This window comes from Melanotaenia boesemani, chromosome 15, assembly GCF_017639745.1.
Source record: "Melanotaenia boesemani isolate fMelBoe1 chromosome 15, fMelBoe1.pri, whole genome shotgun sequence".
NCBI classification, from domain to species: Eukaryota; Metazoa; Chordata; class Actinopteri; order Atheriniformes; family Melanotaeniidae; genus Melanotaenia; species Melanotaenia boesemani.
This window is the reverse complement of record NC_055696.1, coordinates 23,520,349-23,545,293: the sequence shown is the minus strand read 5'-3', so window position 1 is coordinate 23,545,293 and position 24,945 is coordinate 23,520,349. Positions and strand designations below refer to the sequence as shown.

Below are 24,945 nucleotides of genomic sequence, written 5' to 3'. Positions count from 1 at the left end.
GTGTTTTTGAAGCTAGTTAGTAAAAAGGTCTGAAAAAGATGTGACTTAGTGGACATGGGTTAATACTCTAAACTTATTAGATACTTGTTTTTCCTGCTTTATTGTATTCTTATCAAAAGTCAGGCTGATTATAATTATCAGGATTTGTAGTCTCATAGTTTAAGATTTGAAGAGAAGTGCAACTCCAGTCCATCCAAAAAGTTACAAAAAAAAGACATTGTGTGAAATGTAGAAAAAACAGAATCCAACAGAACATCAAAAACATCAAATACAGCCAGTGAGATGTGTTGCTATTTAAACATCTGGCAACTGTGGAGGCAAACTGCTGGACCTTTAGTAGGGAATTCCGTCCCATCGTACTAGGATTATCTTTGTTATATTTTGCATTTTATGATGCGCCACATGTTCATGGACTACAGGCAGACTCTACTATGAAGGCATGCAGTTGTGATAGATGCACTATGTGGTTTAGTATTGTCTTGTTGAAATATGCAACACCTTCTTTGACAACACCTTCTCATCTGGATGGGAGCAGATTTTGCACTAAAACCTTTAAATACTTTCAGTACAGTCTTTCAAGATGTGCAAGTTGCCAGTTGCATAGGCACTAATGCAACCCCCTACCATGAGGAATGCAGGATTTTGAACCGAATGCTGATAATAAGCCTTTTGGTCCCTCTCCTCTTTAGGACATAGCATGCAGCATTCATAATTTGCAGAATTTCCCATTTTAATTCATCTGACCACAGAAACAGCTTTCCACTTTGCTTCAGTGCATTTTTAATGAGCTTTGTTCCAAAGTAGACGGCAATGTTTCTGGATTGTGTTCACATGTGGCTTCTTCATTTCATGGTAGAGCTTTAACCTGCACACTTTGATGACTCAGTGTACCATGTCCACAGACAATAATTTCTGGAAATGTTCCTGAGCCCATTCACTGATTTTCATTATAGATTCATCCACATTTTTAATGCAGTGCTGCATTAGAGATGATGGGCAGCCAAAATGTTGAGCTTTGAGCTTTGAACATGTCCCATTCACCCAAAGATTTCTCCAATGTCACTAAATCTTGATAATATGAACTTAAAAATATTTGTAGTTGAAATTGAGGAAAATTTTCCTAAATCTGCTCCACAATTTATAAACATAGTTTGTTAAAAAACTGCCAAAATTCTTGAATTTTTCCGAAATCTTTGACTCAGAGACTCTGCTTCTTTGAGGTGATCTTTCTACTAAATAATATTACTGACCTATTGCCAGTGAACCTAATTAGCTTCCTCCATTTATCTCGACAGTTTGCCTAACTTTACAGCCTTTTACTCCTTGTCCAGACTTTTGTAAGTCATGCTGCTGTCGTCAAATACAAGATGCTCCAGAGAATAAACGACAAGTCAAAAGCAAGGGTCTGTGTATGTACGAGGTTGTATCAGTGCCCTTGGCAAATGCAATTTACACTTCTAAGATGGCAGCATTTATTCAGAAGAATCAGAAATTAGAGCAACATATACTGTTCACCAGACCAGCTCACGCAGCAGCATCTTCTGAAAATGAAACGTGGAAAGTCACCCCCCCCCCCAGACTTACAGTCAGATATTACTATTAATGAGTGTGGTCAAAAACATTTAAAAAGTTAAAAGTACTGTAGCATGTTGTAGACTCTTAATTAGAGCAGTGTTTCTCAATTCAGGTCCTCAGGACCCATTGCCACCAGATCTTTTCCAGGGATGTCTGTGCATTTTTCAACAACACAATGTAAAACTACATTATGCACACATTACAAATGCAAGGCTGAGGAAGAAGAAGTTACAGGTACTGGTCTGTCCTGCCTCTACTATTATTTTTAGGATTATTGTGCAAAATACTACCTATATATTTACTAGATGTCACCCAGTAAAAATTCCTGACACTGTTTACAATGTGTTTGGGATTTATTTTTGGATGTGCCATATCTTCAGGACTGTCACTAAGGTTTCCCCTGCAGCTCCCACTGCACTGTGCACATATACATGTAATGTTAGTGTAGTGTTCCTAAAGCTGGTAACCCATACTAGCGTCACAGCAAACTCTCACAAAGTCACAGTACCCCTCCTTTTATTTGGTAGCTCAAGCATTTATCATCACTTAATCCGACAGTGTATGATAATGCTTGTTGCTGTGGTAACAGACACACCAGATACGGTCCCGCTCACTCTGCCAATCCCTGCCCTTGTGGTCACGGCACATTAGTTCACTTTCGTCAGTGTTGCTCTTGTTAAGCTTGACTTTTCCCTACCGTGGCTCCTTTCTGTCTCTCCCAGAGGTGTGCTGAGGCCTCGGGCTTCCTCTGCCTCTCTTGTCTTTACATCATTCCTTCATCGCCCTTTAGTGTCCTGTCACCAAACCAGACAGGAGCCTCAGCACTTTGATCAGATGAAATAATCGATCTGACGAGTCAGCTGTACAGCATCACAGAGACCATAAGGCTTTTGTCTTTTTTTTGTTTTTTTTTTGCATTAACTCTTTATGTGCATCACTTTGGGGAACAAACACAAACCAACTGAACTGAAAGGCATTCTAGCTTATAACTGTCACAGTATCAGATATTCACAGCATGGTTATCATCATAACCATGATTTCACTTTTTCAATTTAATATTATATATATATATATATATATATATATATATATATATATATATATATATATATATATATATATATGTGTGTGTGTGTGTGTGTGTGTGTATATATATATATATATATATATATATATATATATATATATATATATATATATATATATTGCCAAGGGGAGCTTTATGACTATAAGGCTCCTCTTGATAGTCTTATTTATTATGGAATTAATGTAATCTTACTGGACCTGACCGGATGGGACAGGAAAGAAAAGGAGAATAGTGGAAACAGTATCATAAGACTGGATAACCAGGTGCTTATATTTTAAAAAGTGGATAATACTTTCAGGAGTTATAATGAAAGAATATTTAAAGCTTGTGGCTGTGCCACACTTCTATTTATAGTTATGTTTGTGATCCTCTGCTTCACATCATTGTCAAACATCAGTGCTTGTCAGTGATTACCCTGCGCACTTAATCTGTCAGCCTTGTTTCCGTTGAAGAGTAAAGTGCTGCATATAGATTTTTGGATAGATGAATATAGATTGGAGCTGATGCTTTTCTTTTACAAACTTACACTTATGCCTCATTCTCATGTTCCAGTGTGGAGAGTGATTGAAGGGATGGTTAGTGAGATGCAAGACTCATGTAATTACTGTTCAAATGTTTGCTTGGTCTTTTTTTTAAAAGGAATTCTTTAGACAATTGTTGGAATCAAGTGCTTAGATATATAATTCTTCATGTGCTGTTATTGTTGCACTTTTTTTTTTTTACCTGATAAGTAGTTGTTATGCGTGTGTTGTTGGAGGTGCGGACCCACTTGCAGGCAGTCAAGGCAGCAGACAGGTCGGTGCAGGTAAATGAGTTTATTAACTCGAACTCAGGAGCCGGAAACACACAGTACAGGTGCAGGAACCACACACACACACAAGGATCTGACAAGGCAAAACTGAAAACCATCGGGATTTATAGACAGAGGGAGTAATTAGGCGCAGGTGACGTGAATGAGGAATCAAACCAGGTGGAGTAACGAGCTAGGAACAGAAACCAGAGCACATGAGGGAAAACAGGAACACAGAACTGGACATGACAAAAACCCAGAAACCCAAACCATAATCAAAATCTAAGAAACCAAGAAACACACAAAAACCCAGGAACCATAACAGAACCCTAACAGTAGTATAGACAGTAGAAAAACACAGTTACGTCATGCAAAATGGGGTCCAGAATCCCAGTTTTTTTTTCCTCCTGTAACATCACTAGTTATATTCTCCTAAGGCTGCTCACTCTTAGAGTACAGGCCCCAATCCATCAGGAGGTGATGCCAGAGAATCAAGGTTCATATCTCGCGGGGTTAGCCTCCCTGAAAATAGCTTCTGGACATCCTTGTGCTTGCTATCCATGTATTGTGCAGCAGAACTCTGCAGTGCCTGCAGTCTGCACACCAGCCCTGTTTCCCCACTTCACACTCTCTCTGTACCTTTCTCATTCCTATCCCCCTCTCACTTATTCCCCTTCAACTCTCATAAGCATCTCACACTTGCAAAATGATCACGTTAGCACCCATTACATTATATATTACATTGATGCTGCAAGTAGACTGTAAATGTTTCTTCCATGCTGCTGGCTGCAGAGCAACACAGTTAGCAGTTACATTTTATTGAACCAGGCTGCTGCTCAGAACAGGTCAGTAGTAGACTCACCCCAGAGCTGTAATCACAGACATGGATGCCTTATTACCTGCTAATTTAAGCATGACAGGATGCAGTAAAGAATGACCAACAGATGCAGTCAATCTGTGCATGACAGAGCCTGACTGTGTCTTGCATTCACAGGAAAACGGAAGTAAAGTCAGACTTAAACTCATGCTACTGTTGACCACTATTATGAACTATTTCAGTCAGGAAATCCTAGTTTATATAAACTACAGCTTTATAAATGTAGAAATATGGCAGAAGGTCTTGTAAAATCAAATCTGTAACACAATTTGATCAATTCTCCTGTGAGCCCAGACAAGTCCAAAAACATCTAGTGTAAGACCAGCTATCACATTTTCTGGTCTTTGTTTTAGGATTTGGTGAACTCGCACTGTAAATTATGACAGCAATGCTTTGTGCAATCATACTATCAGTTATTGAGAGTTTTAGTGTCCTTGAATGCACCTCTAAGTGGCATTGTAGAAATAGTTCTTGTTCACAGTTCAAATGAGAGCAGTATAACAGTGACCTAATGTAAAGGTAGTGAGTTATAGCAGTCATCACTATGAACGTCCAGGACAAGACAATATTATGAGCTTTGCACAAAAAGTAAGGACATTTGTGTTTGGTGGATTATTTCTTTGGTATAACAATACTTCTTGGCAGTAAATCGTATCCCATTGGAAAGCATATTCATTTCCCTTGTAAATGGAGTCACGTTTGTAGGGAAAATGCTTTTCTGGGATTAGCAATAGAGTTTGAATATGTAGGTTGCCCCCATGAAAAACCTGTCAGATCTTCTCTGCCAATGCCAAACAGCTGCATCTGCTATTGACTCTTGTTTGGTGTCATTTATCAGATTGGATGATTAAAGTCTGAGAAAATAAGACATTTTGGCAATTTAACTATTTATTAATTTAACAAACAGGAGCCTAAGCAGCATGTGGAAGAACCATGCACAACCACAACACAACTTAGGATGACGTTCAGTCCCAGACTGTGGAGACACAGGATCACCACTGGTTGCAGAATCATCTCCCTATCTCTCTGCATTGAGATGGCAAGTCTTATTTTTCCATTTAGGGAGAGGCTGCCCCACACAATCACACTGCCTCCATCTAAAGCTGTTCTCTGTTCTCCGGCAAAGTGTTCTCTGTGTCTTCTCCACACTTTGACCCAAGTTTGCCCAAGTTCCAGTGCACATGCAGCAACACCCGCACAAACATTCCTGATGGTGACGGGCAGTCATGGGCAGAATAAGCTGTTTGCAGCCCACATACTTAACTCCCTTGCTCATCCCACAATGCATTTTACTGACAAATGTGGCTCCTGTTATGAGGGGAAGTTTATAAATGAAGGAATAAAGGAAATAAATAGACTTCCTACATAAACCAACACCTGCAAGCTTGTTCAGACAGTCAGCTTGAGTTGCTGTGCTGCTTCCCATGTGATCTGCCTCAGATACTACATGTTGCACATTAAACATACCCATCCAGCCTAGGCTGGAGTATTTAAACAGCAAAGTTACAGTTTTTCTTATACTTACTCGCTACCAATTTACTACAATGTGGTGTGCCTTTGTCTTTAATTAGCAAAGGGAGTCTGGTGTAGCTTGCCAACCACTATGATGTCAGGTTGGTAAGTGTTTGTGTGGTATATAATTTGTTGTATAATTTTTATGTACCTGTTGATCAGTAACATGACAGCTGTTTTGCAGACCTTATACCAGGTTGAATGGTGTTTGGTGAGTCTAGTGGAAATTCCTACTCATTTGTCATTTTATTCATGTATACAGACTTTTAAGAAGTTATAGACTTAAAACTTGAGTGGTCAAAGCTTCCAAAAGTAAGTTGAGTATCAGGAACAGATTATAAAACCCTGATGTAACCCCAGGATCATGACATTGTTTTGATCCGAGTGCATTTCTGATCTGAGGCATCTGTTGGAGGTTGCAGGGTTTTACGTGGTGTGGCATGGCAAAATGCAAGGCGTGGAATTAGCACTATGTCCTGGCTTATGGCTGCAGATGGAATAACATGTTAGCATATGAGAAGCTACAGGATTATACGTGTAAGCAGATCAGCTTCAGTCATAAGTTGATTAGATTGAGAATTGAATGTTGCTGGGAATTATGTCTGTCTTGAATGCCTGACAATGAAACTGACATGTGCATGCAGAAATGAGTGAGTTGGGCTGGAATAAAAATAAAAACAAAAGACTTAAATATGTTTTTTTTGTTTGTTTATTTTTTTTTTGGCAGAAGGATGTGACTGTTTTTATATAATCATCCCTCATAATCTAGGCAGATATGAGTTAAAGAGGATTTTGAAAACTGGTTTAATCAAATGGGATTGGAGGCAGATAATAATGTTATTTTTTTCTTTTTTAGAGGATATAAAATTCACTCTATGACTTGTTGGAAACAATCAAGTCCCAAAATCCAAAACAATCGAAGAGAGTCTGGCTGCAGACCTTTATTAATTCTACAAAAAGGTTTCCTCCAGGATTTTTTAAACTGTGGGGGAGGGCTTTGCACTCCTACAAAATCCATATCACAGCTTAAAACTTTGATAAATAATTTATAAGACAAGCATAATGTATCCTTATCTACTGGCACGGTTTGCAGCCAGGCTGAGAGCGCTTGATTTTTTTTGTTTTTTGAAAGAAGAGCGTTGAGGCTCTGTTGTACGGAAAGTTTGCCTCCAAAATAAATTTACACAGTTCTTGAACGGACTAACAAAACTGCTCTTTGAGTGTGGGTCCAGACAAGAAACTTGTTTGTCAGTCCTGGTTACCGCTCCACAAGCTTTGTACTTCTGGATGGAAGCCATTGAACCCATTCTTACAAGCAGACACTCTAAAGCTCCATCACCCTGGATGGGAGTCATCTGTAAATCACAGTCTTGGGGTTATTTTTTTGCAGACTGAAGTTCTGGGCTCCTTCTTGGTTCTTTAAGACCAGTTAGGCTAAATTTGGATTTCCACTGATGTTGGATCGTTGTTTGGCGCTCGCTGCATGGCGTGCTCGGTTTGTAAACTGGATTTGTGTTGTCCTTGTGGATTCACACTGCAGAGGTGATGGATGGCAGGGGTTCTCAAGCTCTACCTGATCTTCAGTACAGTCTGAGGTGCACAAATCCTCAAGTACCTATTTGATACAAGTTGTGACTCCGATGACACCATGTGCTTTGTACAGTTTTTGGAAATGGTTTATCTACTACTTCATGTATTATGGACCTGTAATTTTTTAATACTATGATATTAAAATATCCTAGTATTCATAATGAGGAAACCACAACCATAAAATTGCACCTCATATTTGTTATTTTTTAAAGTTGTTCCTTTTTACCAAGGCAGAGCTCATGTATTCAGCAGTGTTGGTTTGTCTGTCTGTCTCTAAGCAACATAGCTCAAAAGATTATGGACAGATTTTGATGATATTTTCAGGAAATCTTAGAAATGGAATAATAAACAACTGATTAGATTTTAGGGGTGAGCCAGATCACTGTCTTGATCCAGCAATTTTTTTAAGGTTTCTTTACTATGGAGAGGTGGGGATATTTTTGCCATTAGAGCTTCTAACTCAAAAATAATGCCCACAATGATTGGCAAAATAATACAGTGGCTTGGTGGAGGTCTGCACTCTCTGAGTGCTTCTAGATTCATTGTATTCTCACAGACAAAATACACTAACTATTTTATGTGTAATCTTACTTGTACAAAGAGCTACAATAAAAACAAACAAAAAAATCCTTACCCTGCAGGTTTTTTCCTCTAACTGCACTGACATTACGGGAATAAAACAAGCTGCACCAGCATTTTTAATGTCGGATGGACGTGTCTTATCACTGCTTCATGCAGCTGATTCAGTTCAAATTTATCCAGAGCAGAGTGTAGACAACATGTGCTGTGTTAAAACATTACTAACGTGTGTTTGTTTATTTTTTTTGTCTGTCCAATCTCTTCCTCACCCTTGCTTCCCTAGCCCCCCCCACATTCACAGACACACCACCTCAGTATGTCGAGGCCAAGGAGGGGGGGAGCATCACTTTAACCTGCATGGCCTTTGGCAACCCCAAACCCTCTGTCAGCTGGCTGCGGGAAGGCCGCCTTCTGGTCAGCAGTGCCAAGTATAAGGTATATGTCACTTCTCGTTATGTCTTTTCTGTCCATAATTTAGACCAGGGGTGTCCAGGGTCAGTCCTCAAGGGCTGCTGGCCTGCAGGTTTTGGGTGTTTCCTTCTGCAGCACACGTGAATTAGATTAATAGGTCAACATTATTGGACAGCACTTGACAACAAGCTGTTAAGTTCGAATCAGGTGTGTTGGGGCAGGGAAATATCTAAAACCTGCAGGACTGTGGCCCTTGAAGCTGGACACCCCTGATTTAGACAACAGCTTTTAAAGTATAAAACTTACCAAATATTACAGATTATAGGGTATCAGTTGATGTTTGATCAGATTAGATCCCTTTAGGACTTTTGATATAGGGACAGTTGTCTACATCAGTGGTTCCCAACCTGGGGACCTTTTTGTGGGTCCCTGAGGCTTTGACTGTTCATAGCCAATGTGGTTAAAATAAAGACCATGTCCACTCAGAGATGAGTAGAGGTGTATTATCATGGAACCAGTGTTCGCGAGCCTGAAAACACAAACTTTTGAAACCAGGTCCCAAAGTGAATAAATGAGGATCATCACAATCTGCTATACAACAATATTTTAAAACCTTTATCTTAGTCCAAAATAAAAGAAAATACTGCTAATTAGGCCACACCTTGTGCATCTAATCAATCTTCGTCCATGTAATATGTGGTTTAGTGAGGCCAGTGAGCTGGTGGAGCTACAGTAGTGGAGCAGTTCATGTCTGTCCTGGTAACCTTGATTTTTTTCCTGCACCATGTCATTACTAAGACACGCCTGAGAAACGCCACAGTGCAGATGATTCCTCCCTATTTTGGAAAAAAAATAAACAAAACAAAACAATAAAAACAAAACAATCAGTAAGGCCATACGTTGATAATTGCCTAAAACTTTGGTTTTATCAAAGAAAAGGAGTCACCCAGAATGCATAATTTCTGGCGAGAAGCTAGTTAATGAAAGCACAAAGCCCAGCGTGGTCCATGGCTTTTTGGTAGTTGCATGATGGGGGTCCTCTGGGAAAACTGGGCTGGGAACATCTGGTCTAAATTGATGACGCCATTTTCATCCACTATGGTGAGATTTATCAGGTGTTAGTTTTTTAAAAACATTTTTTTTAAAGCTTTGATTGATGAAGGATTCTCCAACAGGTATGTGGTGATGATTGGGTTTACAACCCTTGGAACTGCATGTTTTGGACAGTCTGGGTGTTACAGTGTTTTCTTTTTTTTGTTTGTTTTTTTTTTTTTTTTTTTTTTCCAAGCTAAAACTTTTTCTGTGTTCTTCTGGAAATATTTCTTTGACATAGTGACAAAAGGTAGCAGGATGAATAAAGTCCAAATCCCAGAGAATTAACAGATCCTCCTTTTTAAACCTCAGTATTATAGGATTAGCTGCTTGAGTGTTTAACTTTGCAGCGAGATCTCTCAGCCTCATTCTTCTTTACCCCCCTTACTCATAATTTCACTAGCGAGGACCACAAGAAATGAATCTAAGTTCACTGGTGTAATGAAAGATATTAAAAAGTAGGTAGGGATGTGGATATGGATAGATTTGAAGGTTCTCTGATTTGCTCACTTGGGATGTCTCATAGTTGAAAGCTGGGAGGATGAAACTCATGATGCGGGAGTTCTGTCTCAGGATGTCATTGACCCAGGCTGACTCAGAACTCCCTCAGATGGTACTTAAAAGAGAGAAGAGTAGGCAGAAAGATAAACAGGTGAATGATGTGAAGAGGAATGAGAAGGTAGAGATAGAGTAGAGGATAAGGAATGAAGGGGATAATGGAGGGAAGCAGTTATGAGAAGGCTCATCAGAGATGAGAGGTGTGGCCTTTCTCCCTTAACTAAGTTAGTTTAACTTTATATTACAGTTTAGTTTTACTTCTTTTATGAGAAATATATTGTGTGAGTAAGAGATTCTGTTTAATATCTACCTTAAAGTATTACATCCAGATTTAAAAAATCACACCCTCTGCATTGGATAGATTATTTAAATAATTGGGATCTTGCTGTAACGTGGCAGAATGCAGGAGAGTTATAATTTCTCCCAGTCAACAGTTTTCAATTAACTGATTGACAGGTGCACATTTGCTTTCTAATTTTTTTTGCCAATGATGTTTTAGTAGGAAAGTCCCTGGTCTGATGTTGTACAGAATACATGCAAAAACAGATTTTGATACAAAAGATGCTTTAACCCTTTGTTACCAAATCTCTTGTGGCCATGACGTGACTAATAAATATGTATTTTACTCACCTACCTTGCAAGTACCTACACATGTTATACACCACTGGAAAGTTAAGGTTTGAATGATGTATATCAGGCTACAATTATAACTGTAGATTCAGTAAACACTTATTTCAGACCAGTCGCAAATGCAGTTTATCTTTTAAGTCATTCTGTACTCCAGTAGCAGATGATTCTGCAACAGAAACACTGCTGTTACATCAGCAAAGGTCCAGTAAAGTAGTGGTTCCACAACAAGTCTTTTATGCATAAAAACCAGTTGCAGGAGGGTTATGGTTAATCACAAAATATGTTGATGGGGTCTTTTTTTCTGTATTTTTTTAAGTGAAAATGGATTGTAAGAAACTGCCAGCCAACCAACTACAGAGGAATGGAGAAAAAGAAGAAATTTATTGAGATTGCAGGACTGCAGCTTGAGTCAAATAGTCAATAAGTCAGTAGGTTTAACAGAAATAGTGCAATAATGAGAAAGCCAAGATCAATACTTCCCTAAATCCTGAAACATTGATGAAGATAATCAGTCAGCTAGAAATCCATGTTTGCTTCTTTTTGACTGCTATTCAGTTGGTCGAGTACATATCTTTATGTTCATTGCAGTTTAGTGTCTTTTTTGTTTGTTAAATCAACATAGCAATAAAACCAGAAGGGAAACAACTTGTAGTTCTTCGAGCTGACTGTAGAGCTTATTATGTAAGGAAAACCAGAACAATGTGGGATTATTGTTCCCTTTGCTGGAAGCTTTTGAACAGAAGATCTTGGATTTCTTAGTAAAGGAAAACTTGAAGCCTTGGTGCCTTAAATGTGAATCTAAATCCTGCTCAAATCTCACTGCTGCTAAGCACTTAAACTGACTCAATCTGCCTTTGTGTGCACTTGAAGTTAGCTTTTTTTATAAACAAAAATTGGATTACGTTGTATTACAATAGTTAGAAAGGATAATGAAAAAGATTATTCACTGCTGTCAGTTTTGTGGAGGCCTCATGAATGAAAATACTGTTGCTCAGACAAAATCTGGCTAGTTTCTAGTTTTTTGGAGTGATTTTACAACCACAGACTTGACAGAATTGACTGGAAAGCAAAGGAAAGAGTATGTATGAAAAAGATGGCTAATAAAAGCAGCCAAGTTCAAAGAGTTATTGTCTGCCAGACACAAGCTCTGCAGTTTGTGTTGAAGCTGCTATGGACAAGACACCAAAGCCCATGCTGTCCTTAGCATGCTCACAGGGGTATGTGTCGGATAGGGGGGCATAAGAAGCGCTGTGTGATTTTGTGTGAATTGTTCAGTGGGAAACACATTTCAAAATGCTTTGCATAAGCAAAAGAAATGTTATAAAATGCTATACTATATACTATATATAGAGGAAGGATGTCCTAATCAAATGTCAAGTATCTGATCAGGTTCAGACTGAACTTTGATTCTGATCCCTGTGTTCAACGTTAGGTAATCAGCACATGGTTCATTTGAGTATCAAGACAGATGTTTGCTACCAAAGGTATTTAACAACTACTGTAGATAAATAAAGTACATGCACCAATATCATGAACCAATATCACTGAAGACAACAGGAGGTTGCACAGTAGTTTATTCAAAGTGTGTCCTGTCCTCAGGGTGAAACTTGAATGTATTGTGTGAATTAAAATTATACTAGTTTTTTGCCTTTTTTTAACTCAAGTTTTTAGCTTGAGTTTGTGTGGGATGTTTGGGTTTTTTGTATTAAGTTTTAGTAAAAAAGAGCTAAGTTTTTTTAATCATAAGTCCACCTTTACATATTGAAAATGCATGTCTTCAGGTGTCTGATGGGAGCTTGACGGTGCTATCCATCACCCGGGAAGATCGTGGGGCATACACATGTCGAGCCTTCAGTCCCCAAGGAGAGGCCATTCATGCAACACGTCTGCTAGTGCAAGGTAGGTGCAATATAGCTGCATTTTTTTGTCGCTTTCATTCCAATGCATTCCATAAGTGTTGGATTCTTAATTATTATTTAATAAAGAAATTCATTGTAAAAGGGCCCACAGCATGTTTCTCGGCTTATCTGCAACGTTAAAACAATTTAAACATGCAGTCCCTTAGGCTGAACACTAGGGGGCATAGTATATATATTAAAAGCATTGTAATTGTTTTATAAAATTTATAAATGTCCTGTTAATGTTGCAATAATGGTTGTAGGGAAGCAGTATCCATCACCAATGGTGGTCAAATACTTTAGCCTGCTTATATGTTCAAATTCACCTCAATGTTTTACAGTGTTTTACAAAAGTCTCTGCTTACTGTCATGGCCTTTCCTTTGTAATCACCTGATCTCAACCCCACTGAGCGTTAATGAGGAACTTGGAAACTGAAAAAGACAAGCACTTCTGACAGGAGGCTTTTTGAAATATCATACCAGCTTGCTGGGATGCCATCAGTCTGTGCTGTTTTAATTTTGCACTAGAACATAGTTGCTTTATTTGAATATGATTCATGATAAAGATGAAAAATGCTGGTGTGTATGGATTTGTGGCTATGCAGGGAGCAGTACGAGCTGGGTGGAGTTTAGACAAGCCTGAGTAAGTGCCAATCACATCAGCTCCCCTCGTCCTATTTAAAATACAGCGGCAGGGTTTAATGAGCAACAGCATGGAGAGGCTCTGATGGAGGAAAATGTTCTCCTCCCAGAGGTGCATAGTACAACAAAATACACAGCACGACAAAATATTATATCGAAATGTGCAACATGTCTGTGGGGAAGAATAATTAAAACCACACTGTTTGCCATCTCTTAACACTGTGAAGCCTGTTTAAAGAGTAAAGTTACTGCAAAGAGAAGCGAGAGGCAGAGGGAAAACAAAACATTTGGTTTTCTAATCTCAAATGATTTATGGGTTATTATTATCTTATAGGTATGTTGTTTAAAATAGAAAATTATCATTATACACAATGATATCAAAATGTAATTGTAAAGTTTCCGGTTTAAGGTCAGGGATTTCGGCCGCGACATGGACCAGTGACCTTACAGCCACAGCTGTGGTTGGCTGTCTCTGCAGGAGGAAGGATAGCGATATCGCTGCTCACACCAACACTGCTGCGATGCTGCATCACATGCTACAGTAAACTGCATGTTGTATTTTACCATGGCACAACGTTTGCAGTCCACAGACATGTTCTTTGTGTGTTTGGTTGAAATAGAATCTGAACATTCAGGATGTATCTTTGCAGTGGCCTCAGGGTTAATGCACACCAGCGAAGCAGAAAAACTATAAACCAGCAAAGGTTGCACTCCAGGTCATGTAATTTAAAGATGGCTCCTCCAGATGAACGCAGCTGAGTGGTCATGACCTGACCCCATCTTATCTGGCAACTGAGGCTCAGTCTTTGACTTAATCATTTTCACTGACCTCAGATCAGATTAATGCCTGTTCGTTCAGAAAAGCATGCTCACTTCATCACGTTTTAGTTATTAAAACGAGTCTCTATGGTCATGATGTATTTTATAATCAAATAGTAAAAGCATAACTTCACTTACTTACTGAATCATATCATTGTGCCATCCTGCAGAGTGGGAGTGTCAGCTACGAGGTGCTGAACGCTGTTCACTTCAATGACACCATGTCTTTAACTGCAGGTGTTGTCTCACCGTTACTCTTAGTACAAAGGTTTTGCAGTTTATGTGCTGGTTGTTAGTTGTTCTTATTTATTACAGAATTTGTTTGCATACAGGGCGTATTTTGTTTCTGCAACCAAGCACAAGGCCAGAGCAGAGCCGGGGTGTTTGTTTGACCGTCCTGTATAATTTACAGGGAAGACGGATTAATAGTCGCCCTCCTGGAAAGCCATTGAGCAGCAGATCAACTAAGAGACTACAGTGCCAACAAATCTCCAGCACTCAGCTGGTTCCAAATGGGGCGGATTGGCACTCACACAGATGCACAAACACACACCAACACACACACACAGACACTCACAACAGCAACATAGCCATCCAGCACATCCTAGTCCTGGTTGTCCTGCTAAGGGGCTGACAGATGGAAATGCTCTGCTTGTTAAAGGATCAGGCTGCGGGCTACTAATCAGAACTAACATATGGGACTAGCAGTTTATAGTTGCAACACTGACTCAGCTGTGGGCGTGTGCTTGTTTGTATGTATTCTTTTAAGTCTGTCCTTGTGTGAAGCCAAAGTTATGAATAAATATGGAATTCAGGGATTTGTTTGTGTGTGAATAGATTTATCATTGTGGGGGAGTGATTTTGAAGGTTATTGAGAAGTTTTTCTTCATTTCTCGTTTAGATGAGCAATTTAGGAATAATTTTATGTATAATCTTTATTCTGTAACAAAGTAAAATGAAGTAAAATTGTATTTTTTGGTTTGTCAAAATATTCACTTACATGAAAATATCTACGTTATTGGAATAATGAGCATTAAAGTAATTATTCATGTCAGTGCAAATGTTTTATGTTGAAACATCATGAAAACATGGATCCATCCTGCCTTGGAACAACGCTTCAGGATGCTGCTGGTGTAATGGTGTAGGGGATATTTTCTTGGTCCACTTTAGTACCAACATGGCATTATTTAACCAGCACAGTCTACCTGGGTATTGTTGCTGACCATGTCCATCCTTTTATGACCACAGTGTAGCATCTTCTGATGCTACGTCCAGCAGGATAATGCACCATGTCACAAAGCTCAGATCATCTCCACCTGCTTTCTAGAACATGGCAATGAATTCACTGGACTCCATCGGCCTCCACATTCACCAGATCTCAGTCCAGCAGAGCATCTTTGGGATGTGGTGGAACGAGAGATTGTCATCATGGTGACAAACCTGCAGCAGCTGTGTGATGCTGTCATGTCAGTTTGGAACAAAATCTTAGGAATGTTTCCAACACCTTGTTAAATCAATGACACCAAGAATTAAGACAGTTATGAAGGCAAAAGTGGTCCAACCCAAAACTAGCAAGATGTACCTAATGTAGTGTTCGGTGAGTATTTATTACACATCTCAATTTTAAGAGGCATATTTTTTATTTTTTATATATTTATTGTCTTCATAGAGGATGCATACATGAGAGGTCTCTGCTTCTAACAAGTCATAAGAGGACAATGTACCTGAATATTATCTTTCTTACTGCGTCAAATGCTGTAGATTTGTGAAAGACCTCGTCTTCAGCTTTTTTCTGTGTATTCAGTTTTTGATGGCATTGCCACATATACTCAAGCAGATTGAATCGGTGATAAATACAAGCTCCTAGTGTGGAAAGAAAGTGAAAAACAGAGGAACGTTGCTTTTAGACCAAACTCTGTATGGTTATTGTTAGAGGAGGAAAATGACTGCAAATCATGGTGAAAATATATCCATGTGTTGCAAGGAGGATGATCTGTCTAGCATGCCAAAGATCATTCCATAAATTCTCTTAATCCGTTACAGTGCTAAATAAGTATGAGATATGGCTCTGACTTTTGCAACGGCATTAAACATGATTAGGAGTGAATGTGTGGCCATACATGTGACACATGTCAGGTAGACATATCAAGAGGTCCTATGGAAAAGTGCTGCTACTCCTCATTCTTTTTATATTTTGCTTTCAAGAAGCCAGACATTCTTGGAATCTTTTAAAGTGGTCCAGAGTGAGAGTTCTCCAGGCTTTCTAAAGGTCTTTCAAAGTTTTGATTTTTGACATTGGCTGCTTTTTTCACTCATTTTCAGTCCAGCTGACTGTTGTCAAAGTTACATGACACAGACTTTCTAGGTCTGTGTCTAAGTCTGTTACATATTCCGCAAGAACCGAGAACTTTTTCTTGTTCTTGAGGCCACGAGAACAAAATGACGTAATTTTACTCTCGCAGACGGAATGGGGACAGCTGGGCAGAACTTTCATGGGGCTCCGAGAAGAATCGTGCGATTGATCGGACATTTGAGGTTGTCGTAGATACAGTGCCGGCTCTAGACTTCAGTGGGCCCTAAGCAGAATAAGTTTTGGGCGAGTCATGCGATATTGTATGTTAACTTATTAAAAACACTTTAGGACACACTAATGCACTCTTGTGCAACATTATTGCATAAGTGCTGTTAATTAGGCACGATAAAGCTGTAATAGAATACATCCCTATTTAACATACAAAAGGAAAATATTTTAACAAAATACCATATGCACACAACTTAGTTATTGCACAATTAACTTAACTTAGTTAAAGAGATATTGTATAATCACGCGGCAGTAGCACCAGTAACTAAAGCAGATCTGTTTGTGTGGAGTGTACAACAATGAATTTTTAAAATATAAGCTGAATACATTGAGAATTTAATATAACTTTTAAAGTTAAGTTATATTTTAATAATAAATGTTTTCTCTAAACATTTATTTATAAACTGTTTATCCATTAGTCTGACTTTTTCTTTAAATGGACATAATATTTATAATGGTTGAGATGTTTTATTGTCAAATAAGGAACAATTGTGTATTTTACGGGATGGCTGGCCTGTAAAAAGTGGTGCTGGCTTGAGCCACATTTTCAAAAAGTGCTGTCACATGTCTGATCTATCTAATTTTCATCATCACCGGACTAATACCTTACTTAACAGTATAATTGCAAAAGAAATTACCTTGTCCTTGCGCAACTGCTTCATCAGCCTCCCCCCCTTTTTTTTTTCTGTCCCAGATAGATAATTCCTCTTCATAACAAAGCCCATAAACCTCTCACTAAAACAACCTTCTTCCGTATGGGGCTCCCTAGTGGTGCGGGGCCCTAAGCGGTCGCTTAGTCTGCTTAGTGGCAAAACCGGCTCTGCATAGATAACACGGAAAAGAAGGAAGTGGAAAGTTGTGGCTTCCACATTTTCTCTGATGCAAGGCTGAACAGATAGTTTTAATAAACATCTGATCAAGGTGGTGAGAAAGTACATACACAAAACATGTGGGATTTAAAGACACGGACACCACCGTGAGCACGACCCTGCCCTGCCAGAGATGAAGTTTCTAGTTAAATATGAAATCACCCAGTCAGCTGTTCATTTGCACATAGAACAGAGACAATCCCCCCTGCATTAATCCCACCCCATCGCAGACAAAGCTTCTCAAGGAGTATGAATTAACTGGACCAATACAAACTTTTTTCTTGTTGTATCTCAGCATAGTGTGCAGTGTGTCCATAAGTCTCCCTGACTTTGGTCCTGTTTACACCGCAACACTGAGACAGTAAAACATAAAAGTTTAGTTGTGTTCTGGCCTCTAGTTTATATGGTAACAGAGTTTTGGGTGGATAAAATGGAACAGATTTGATCCAGAGTTAAATTTTCTTGCAACACAAGGCAGGTCCTCTCAGTGTAAACTGGAACTGGAGTCTTATAGTGACGATGATGACTTTCACGTCATCTTGCACCTGTGCACACAGACCCTGCCCAACAATATGTAACACTTTGTTGTTGTGTTTTCCAGTCTTATGAGGTTGTGGTGCACACCTGGGTGTGTCGTTGCCAGGTTTCACCACCCACTAGATGCCTGGCATGCGCACTACACTGTTTCTGATCCAGTTTGTGTTTTCCCCTGCACAGCAATAGTTTTAGAAAATGGATGGATGGATGGATGGTTGGATGGATAGACCACTGCCATCTTCAACTTTCCCTCTTTCCTTCTTCCAGACAGGCAGCATGTGACTCAGTCTTTGTTGATCTCGCTGCATGTACAGTGATGTTGCTTTAAATTTCAGATTTAATCTCAAACATTGTGGTCTTGCCAGTAGAGAAGCTGGCTATTTAGTATTTCACTGGAATTCATGATCGTTATTTAACAGTAAATATCTGGCATCACATCTTTTGAACCAGCTGAAGAGCCTTCTGTCTGTTTGCCTTTTCTCCACCAGGCCCTCCATTTATTGTATCACCGCCAGAGAACATAACCGTGAACATCTCACAGGACGCCTTCTTCACCTGCCAGGCGGAGGCCTATCCTCGCAACCTGACCTACACCTGGTTCTGGGAGGAGGACAACGTCTTCTTCAAGAAGTAAAGTTATGATCGGGTTCATTATTGTCTGCACTATTGCTTCACTTGTCTGTACTGCATCCGCAGCCCATCAGCCCTTGTTAAGTCTTGTTAAGGGGGTTTTGTAAAGAATATCCAACAGAAAGGAAATGGTTTCTGTAGTTTATAAGGCAAATGGTGTGCTGACATAAATGTGCATTTGTGCATGTTCATGTGACAGTTGCAGTTTCATTTGACAGAATTAGATTTAAAAGTATATATATGTAAAATTATTGTTTCAGCATCATAGATTCAGGGCAAAATAATAACTTCGTTCTCAGAGATGAATTTCGTTTTAAAAGGGAATGAAATAAAAAAAAAAAAAATGTTAATCCCAGAGAGAAATTTTAACAATGAAGTTAAACAATATTTGTGTAAAAAGGGATTTGGCATTCCTAGCTGCATGCTTACCTAATTAACAAAGATTCAGTACATTAACAACATTAGAATGTGTAAAAGTGGGGAAAACAACAGTGGAAATCAAAAACTAAAACTGTATCTCTAAGAAATTTTCATGTTATGTATTGATGGGTTTCTGTGCAGTGTTATGACAGAAGTGTGTGCACAAGAGCCTAATTTTGCTTTGGGCTTACAGGAACCTAATAGCCTGCATTAGTGACTCCAGCATCCCCACATTTCCCTGAGGGACACAGTTGTAGCCCTTCTCCAAGTCCATAAAACACATGTAGACTGAATGGTCAAACTCCAATGATCATCAAAGTAACACTGAGGGTAAAGATTTTGTCTACTGTTCCATGACCTAGAAGAAAACCACACTGCTATTAGCCAGACCAACCCCGAGTTTGCCTACCCTCAGGTGTTGTTTCAGTCCTCCAAAAAACATTAAAGAGGTGTGTTCTCCAAGACAGCCTCACAATATTCAGAGTATTCAGTATCTTAAAGGCAAAGGCAAAGTTATTTGTATAGCACATTTCATGTACATGACAATTCAAAGTGCTTTACATAAATCATTACAGCAGGGTGCAGAAATCAATACAAGTGCATTAAAAAATAAATAAATAAAGATTAAAAGAAATGCAATTAATGAAATAAAAGAAGAAGAAATATGCTAAAATAAAATAGATAAAATGCAAGAAATAAAGTTAGAATAGAATAGAATAGAAATACTTTATCAATCCCTTCGGAGAGCCCTCAGGGAAATTTGAGTACCAGCAGCAATACAACACCAACAGGAAAGCAGGACAAGCACAAGACACAATATATACAGGTACAAAGCAAAATAGAGGCAAATAGAATGCAATAAATATAACAATAATAACAATAAAGCCGCAAGCGGCATCCATCGGATCCGAGCGTCCTGGACCCCGCCACCTGTCTCATACACCTTTTCCTAGCATGGTAGGTAACCTGTTAACATGGTATGTAACACGGTAAAACGTCCAGCTGAGAATCTGAAATGTTGATATACCTAGTTAGCATTTTTTCCTAGCATGCTAATTTGCTAGCTAACATGCTATGTTACCATGGCAACAGGTCTTGTAATGTGTTAGGGACCCAACAACTATGAATCCTGTCAAGTTTGGTGCAGTTCCCATGTATTCCTATGGAGATATGAGCAAACCGTGTTTCATGGCGAGAAGGCTTTTTTTCATGGTTGCCACGGTAACACGCTTTCTCCTATTAGAAAGATTTGAATAGCGTTTGGTCCCCAACTTGTCAGGAAGCTTCCCACCAAGTTTGGAGTTCAAATACGATGCGTATAAGGTGGAAAAAATGGCAGTGAACTCCAAGATGGCGGGCACCCCGTTGCCATGGCAACAGGTGTTCAATTGACTTCTTTGCTGGACTTGGGGTGTTACACATATGAATCCTGTCAACTTTGGTGCAGATTCCATGTATTCCTATGGAGATATGAGCAAACCGTGTTTCTTGGCGAGGTCATTTTCCGTTGGTTGCCACGGTAACACGCTTTCTGCTATTAGAAAGATTTGAATAGCGTTTGGTCCCCAACTTGTCAGGAAGCTTCCTGCCAAGTTTGGAGTCGGTCGCACGAATCCCCTCAGACTAGTTCACTCAAATACGATGTGTGTAAAGTGAAAAAAATGGGAAAAAAGTGGACGTACACGCCAAGATGGCGGGCACCCCGTTGCCATGGCAACATGTCATCAATTGACTTTTTTGCTCGACTCGGGGTGTTACACATGTGTGGCGAGTTTCGTCTTCCTACGTCAAAGTAGACGTTCGGGACCCCATTCATTTGGGGATTTTATTTTTTTCTAGGTGGCGCTGTTGAGCCAATTTTGCATTGAAGTCTATTCGGACTTCAGAATATCGAAATTTTCGCCAGGCTTGATGTGTGTGCCAAATTTTACAACTTTTCATGGGTGTTTAGGGGGTCATATTTGGGCTCAAAGTGCTTAGAAGGAGGAGGAGGAGGAGGAGGAGACTAAACATTTCAGGAACAATAGGGTCCTTCCATACTTCGTATGGCTCGGACCCTAATAAGATAAGTTAAATAAAACAATATAAACAAGCATTGCACACAGTAGAGGTGGTACAGATTCCCAGTTCACTATTGCACGTATAAGTTATTGCAACTGTTTGTATGGGTTATTGTGCATGTGTTGTATCAGGCAGACTGCACACCTCCCTCTCCCCCCTTCTTCTCCCCCTCCTGCCTAATGCAGAGTTGTACAGTTGTACAGTAAGTTAAAGACAATATTAAAACATGATTCCAGCTTAAAAAAAACAGATGTAGATTTTGACTTCTTAATAAAACTATTGAAATGCAGCAGAGAAAAGGTGGGTCTTCAACCTTGATTTAAATAAACTGAGTGTTTCAGCTGATTTGAGGCTTTCTGGGAGTTTGTTCCAGACATGTGGAGCATAGAAGCTGAATGCATCTTTTCCATGTCAGGTTCTGACTCTGGGAACTGATAAGAAACTGGAACCAGATGACCTGAGGGTTCTGGCGGGTTCATAATGGGTCAAGAGGTCACTGATGTATTTTGGTCCTAAACCATTTAGAGCTTTATAGACCAGCAGCAGAACTTTAAAATCTATTCTCTGACGAACAGGCAGCCAGTGTAAAGACCTCAGAGCTGGACTGATGTGGTCCACTTTCTTGGTCTTAATGAGGACTCGAGCAGTAGAGTTCTGAATAAGCGGCAGGTGTCTAATTGATTTTTTTAGGTAGAACCTGTAAAAACACTGTTACAATAATCAAGCCGACTAAAGATGAAAGCTGGACTAGTTTTTCCAGGTCCTGCTGAGACATCAGATCTTTTACCCTTGATATATTCTTAAGGTGATAGTAGACTGACTTTGTAATTCCCTTAATGTGTTTTTCAAAGTTAAGGTCTGAGTCCATCAATACACCCAGATTTCTGGCCTGGTTGGTGGTTTTCAGGTGTATAGACTGAAGCTCTGTGGTGACACGTAATCGTTTCTCTTTCATTGGCTGAACCCCCTGATAGGGCAGGTGGTGAAGAGAAGACCTGGTTAAACATCCCAGTTGTGTTTTTAGTTATACAGGGTTTTGTGATCATCTCTGTTGAGACATTTGTGTGAACAGAAACTGTACACTCAAAGAAAACACAGTAATGATCAGACAGGCCCATATCACACACAGTAACCTTGGAAACATCCAAACCCTTTGAAATCACCAAGTCTAGAGTGTGTTTTTAATGTGTGTGGGCGCTGTTATATGCTGAGTCAGCCCAAAGTTCTCCAGACTGTTACTCAGATCTTTAGTCGCTTTGTACTGTGGATTGTCTACATGGATGTTAAAATCACCAACAGTAATTACACAGTCAAAATCCAAACAGATTGTAGCCAACAGTTCACTAAACTCTTCATAAAAGTCTTCGCAGTGCCCTGGTGGTCTATAGAAATTTAGAAATATTATTTTATAGTAAACTTTCAACTGAAGAGCCACATATTCAAAAGAAGTAAAACTTCCAAAAGATAACTGCTTACACTGAAATGATTCATTAAATAAAACTGTTTACCTGAACTTCTTCAAACCTTCTCCATGGCCTTGCTGAGTTTTTACTTGAACACCCAGCAATGCTGCAGGTGATGCCTGGAACACCTGAAAGAAGGAAAGGCCACCTTAAGGCTGAAGACTTCCTCACAACGGGTGCCCACCAGTGTGTCTTCTAGTTGTTGCAACAACAGGCACAGATAAGGTCCTTGAAGCCACTACACTGTTGAGACTCCCAACATAGCCACTTGGATTCCAGCCTCCCTTTGAACATGTGAATAATTCTCCCGGAGATGTGTTGAAGACCTCATGGACGGGGTAATCCGCAAAACGTTTCTAGTTCACCTTAAATACCCATTTGATTTTACCAGGTCTGTACAGCAGCCTTCCCACCCACCAGATCCAACTTACTACTAGGTGGTGATCACCTGAGTGACTGAGATATTTGGCAACAGGTCTTTTGACACAATTACAAAATTGATTATTGATCTTTGACTTAAGGTGGCCTGGTACCACATACACCTATGAACCACCTTATTCTTGAACATGGTCTTTGTTATGGGCAATCCATGACTAGCACAGGAGTCCAACAACAGAACAAGGCTCAGGTTTAGATCCAGGAGGCTATTCTTTCTAATCACGTCCCTCCAGGTTAGTCCATCATTGCATTGATGAAGCCCCCCAGGAAAACGGTGAAATCTCCATGTGCCATTGCAGAATATCACCCAAACATTCCAAGAGAACTGGGTGCTCTGAGGTGCTATTCAGTGCTTAAGCACAAATGAGTCAAGAGCCTTTCTTCCCACAACTCTTAGCTGCAGAGAAGTGACCCTCCAACGCCACAGTGCCCATCTAGGGCCATGTGAGTATCCCCACACCCGCTCAACACCTCTCCCCTTGACCAACTGTGGAGTATGAAAGAGTCCAGCTCCTCTCCAGGAGTTTGGTTCCAGAGCCCATGCTGTGTCCAACAGCTTGTTGTCAAGATTTGCACAAGCCTCTTAAGGAGCCATTAACCTAAATCAAGTGTGTTGAAGCAGGAAGTCTTTGAAACCTGCTCGATAGCAGACCTCGAGGACCAGATTTGTTAATTCCTGCTATATCTAATTGGTACTACTCCACCTCATGTACCTGGGAGGTTTTGTTCCACATCCCAATAACCAGTTAGGGAATTGGCACGCCCAGGAAAGTCTGCTTAATGTTAGGCTTTTTTGTGGTTACGGCCCAGTCAGGAGCCTAATATGATGGTTTTATATTTGAATAAGTGTCTCTTTGGTTTAAAGTCACATCTGGGTTTGTCATGAGAGCTGGTAGTATAATGTTAATATTTTAAACCTTTAAAATGTGAGACCAATTGCTTTTTTGTGCTGCGTGCAGTTGATTTTTATAAAGGTGTAGAGAAAACATCAAGCTGACATGATGCAGTATGATGGATTTTTAAAAAGACATACTGGCTGAAAAACTGTGGGTTTAATTAGTTATTAAAATGAATGAAATTAAGAAAGGGCTGCTCTCCTCGTCCTGCTGGATCTACCGAAATGTCATTCTCACTGTTTTCCCACAAGTACTGACATTTTCCCTGCTGATGTTTTGAAGCTTTTAAGTTGATTCTATGATGCAGATTTTCAATTTATCACATTGTTTTCAGTGCTTGCTTCAGTGCACCCCTTTTGAAGAAAATAGTGCAGACAGAGGTGAAGCCAGTGCTCATGCACTTGAGCAGTACAATGGAATAAATAAGGAGCTTTTCTCATTTCACTATTAGTGCCCCGTCACACCTGCCACACTCATATTTATGACTAATTGAATTTATTAGGTGGTCATTTCAGTATATTTGGTATCCCAAGGTACAATGAAAAGTTACCTAGCACTTGAACATGAGTTTGCTTAAGAAAATGTAAGTTAATGCTCACACACATTTTAGGTTTGATCTGTTCATTGAAATTGAATTGTTTAAATATTAAATAAAAAAAAAATGCTTGTCTGTTCTGGTAATTCTATTTAAAAGTAAGTTGGTGGTTTTATGTATTTAATATTTAATTGCTATTTCTTTTGCTTAAAGATAAAGAAAAAAATTGAGTGAAGCTCATTATCAGTTGTAGGTTTTTTATGTTTTATGAACTGAAACACAATATTTGTTGTCTTGGCCAAAAGCTGATGAAAGTTGTGTTTTTTATAGGCCAGTCATTTTTTTAAAAGATGATGGGTGAAAAATCTATCTCATAAACATGTTAAACAATAGACCTGAAATTCTAAAGACATGGTTTGCCCTATATCCTGTTTCTACCATAAAATAATGAAAAA

General features: G+C 39.4%; 1 protein-coding gene and 1 long non-coding RNA gene across 2 annotated transcripts in view; one reads left to right on the top strand and one right to left on the bottom strand.

Moving 5' to 3' along the window:
* Window positions 1-24,945, top strand: part of igsf9bb (immunoglobulin superfamily, member 9Bb) — a 130,780-nt gene that overhangs the window by 56,072 nt on the left and 49,763 nt on the right. The window contains exons 4-6 of the mRNA XM_042009025.1: window positions 8,294-8,445; window positions 12,483-12,600; window positions 18,536-18,677. Coding sequence (XP_041864959.1) covers window positions 8,294-8,445; window positions 12,483-12,600; window positions 18,536-18,677 — 412 coding nt within the window. The remainder of the gene's footprint in view (window positions 1-8,293; window positions 8,446-12,482; window positions 12,601-18,535; window positions 18,678-24,945) is intronic.
* Window positions 826-23,284, bottom strand: LOC121654754. The gene is made up of 3 exons (XR_006013005.1): window positions 23,175-23,284; window positions 10,415-10,419; window positions 826-837 (listed from the first exon to the last, which is right to left on the bottom strand). It is a non-coding gene; the product is annotated as an uncharacterized LOC121654754 (long non-coding RNA).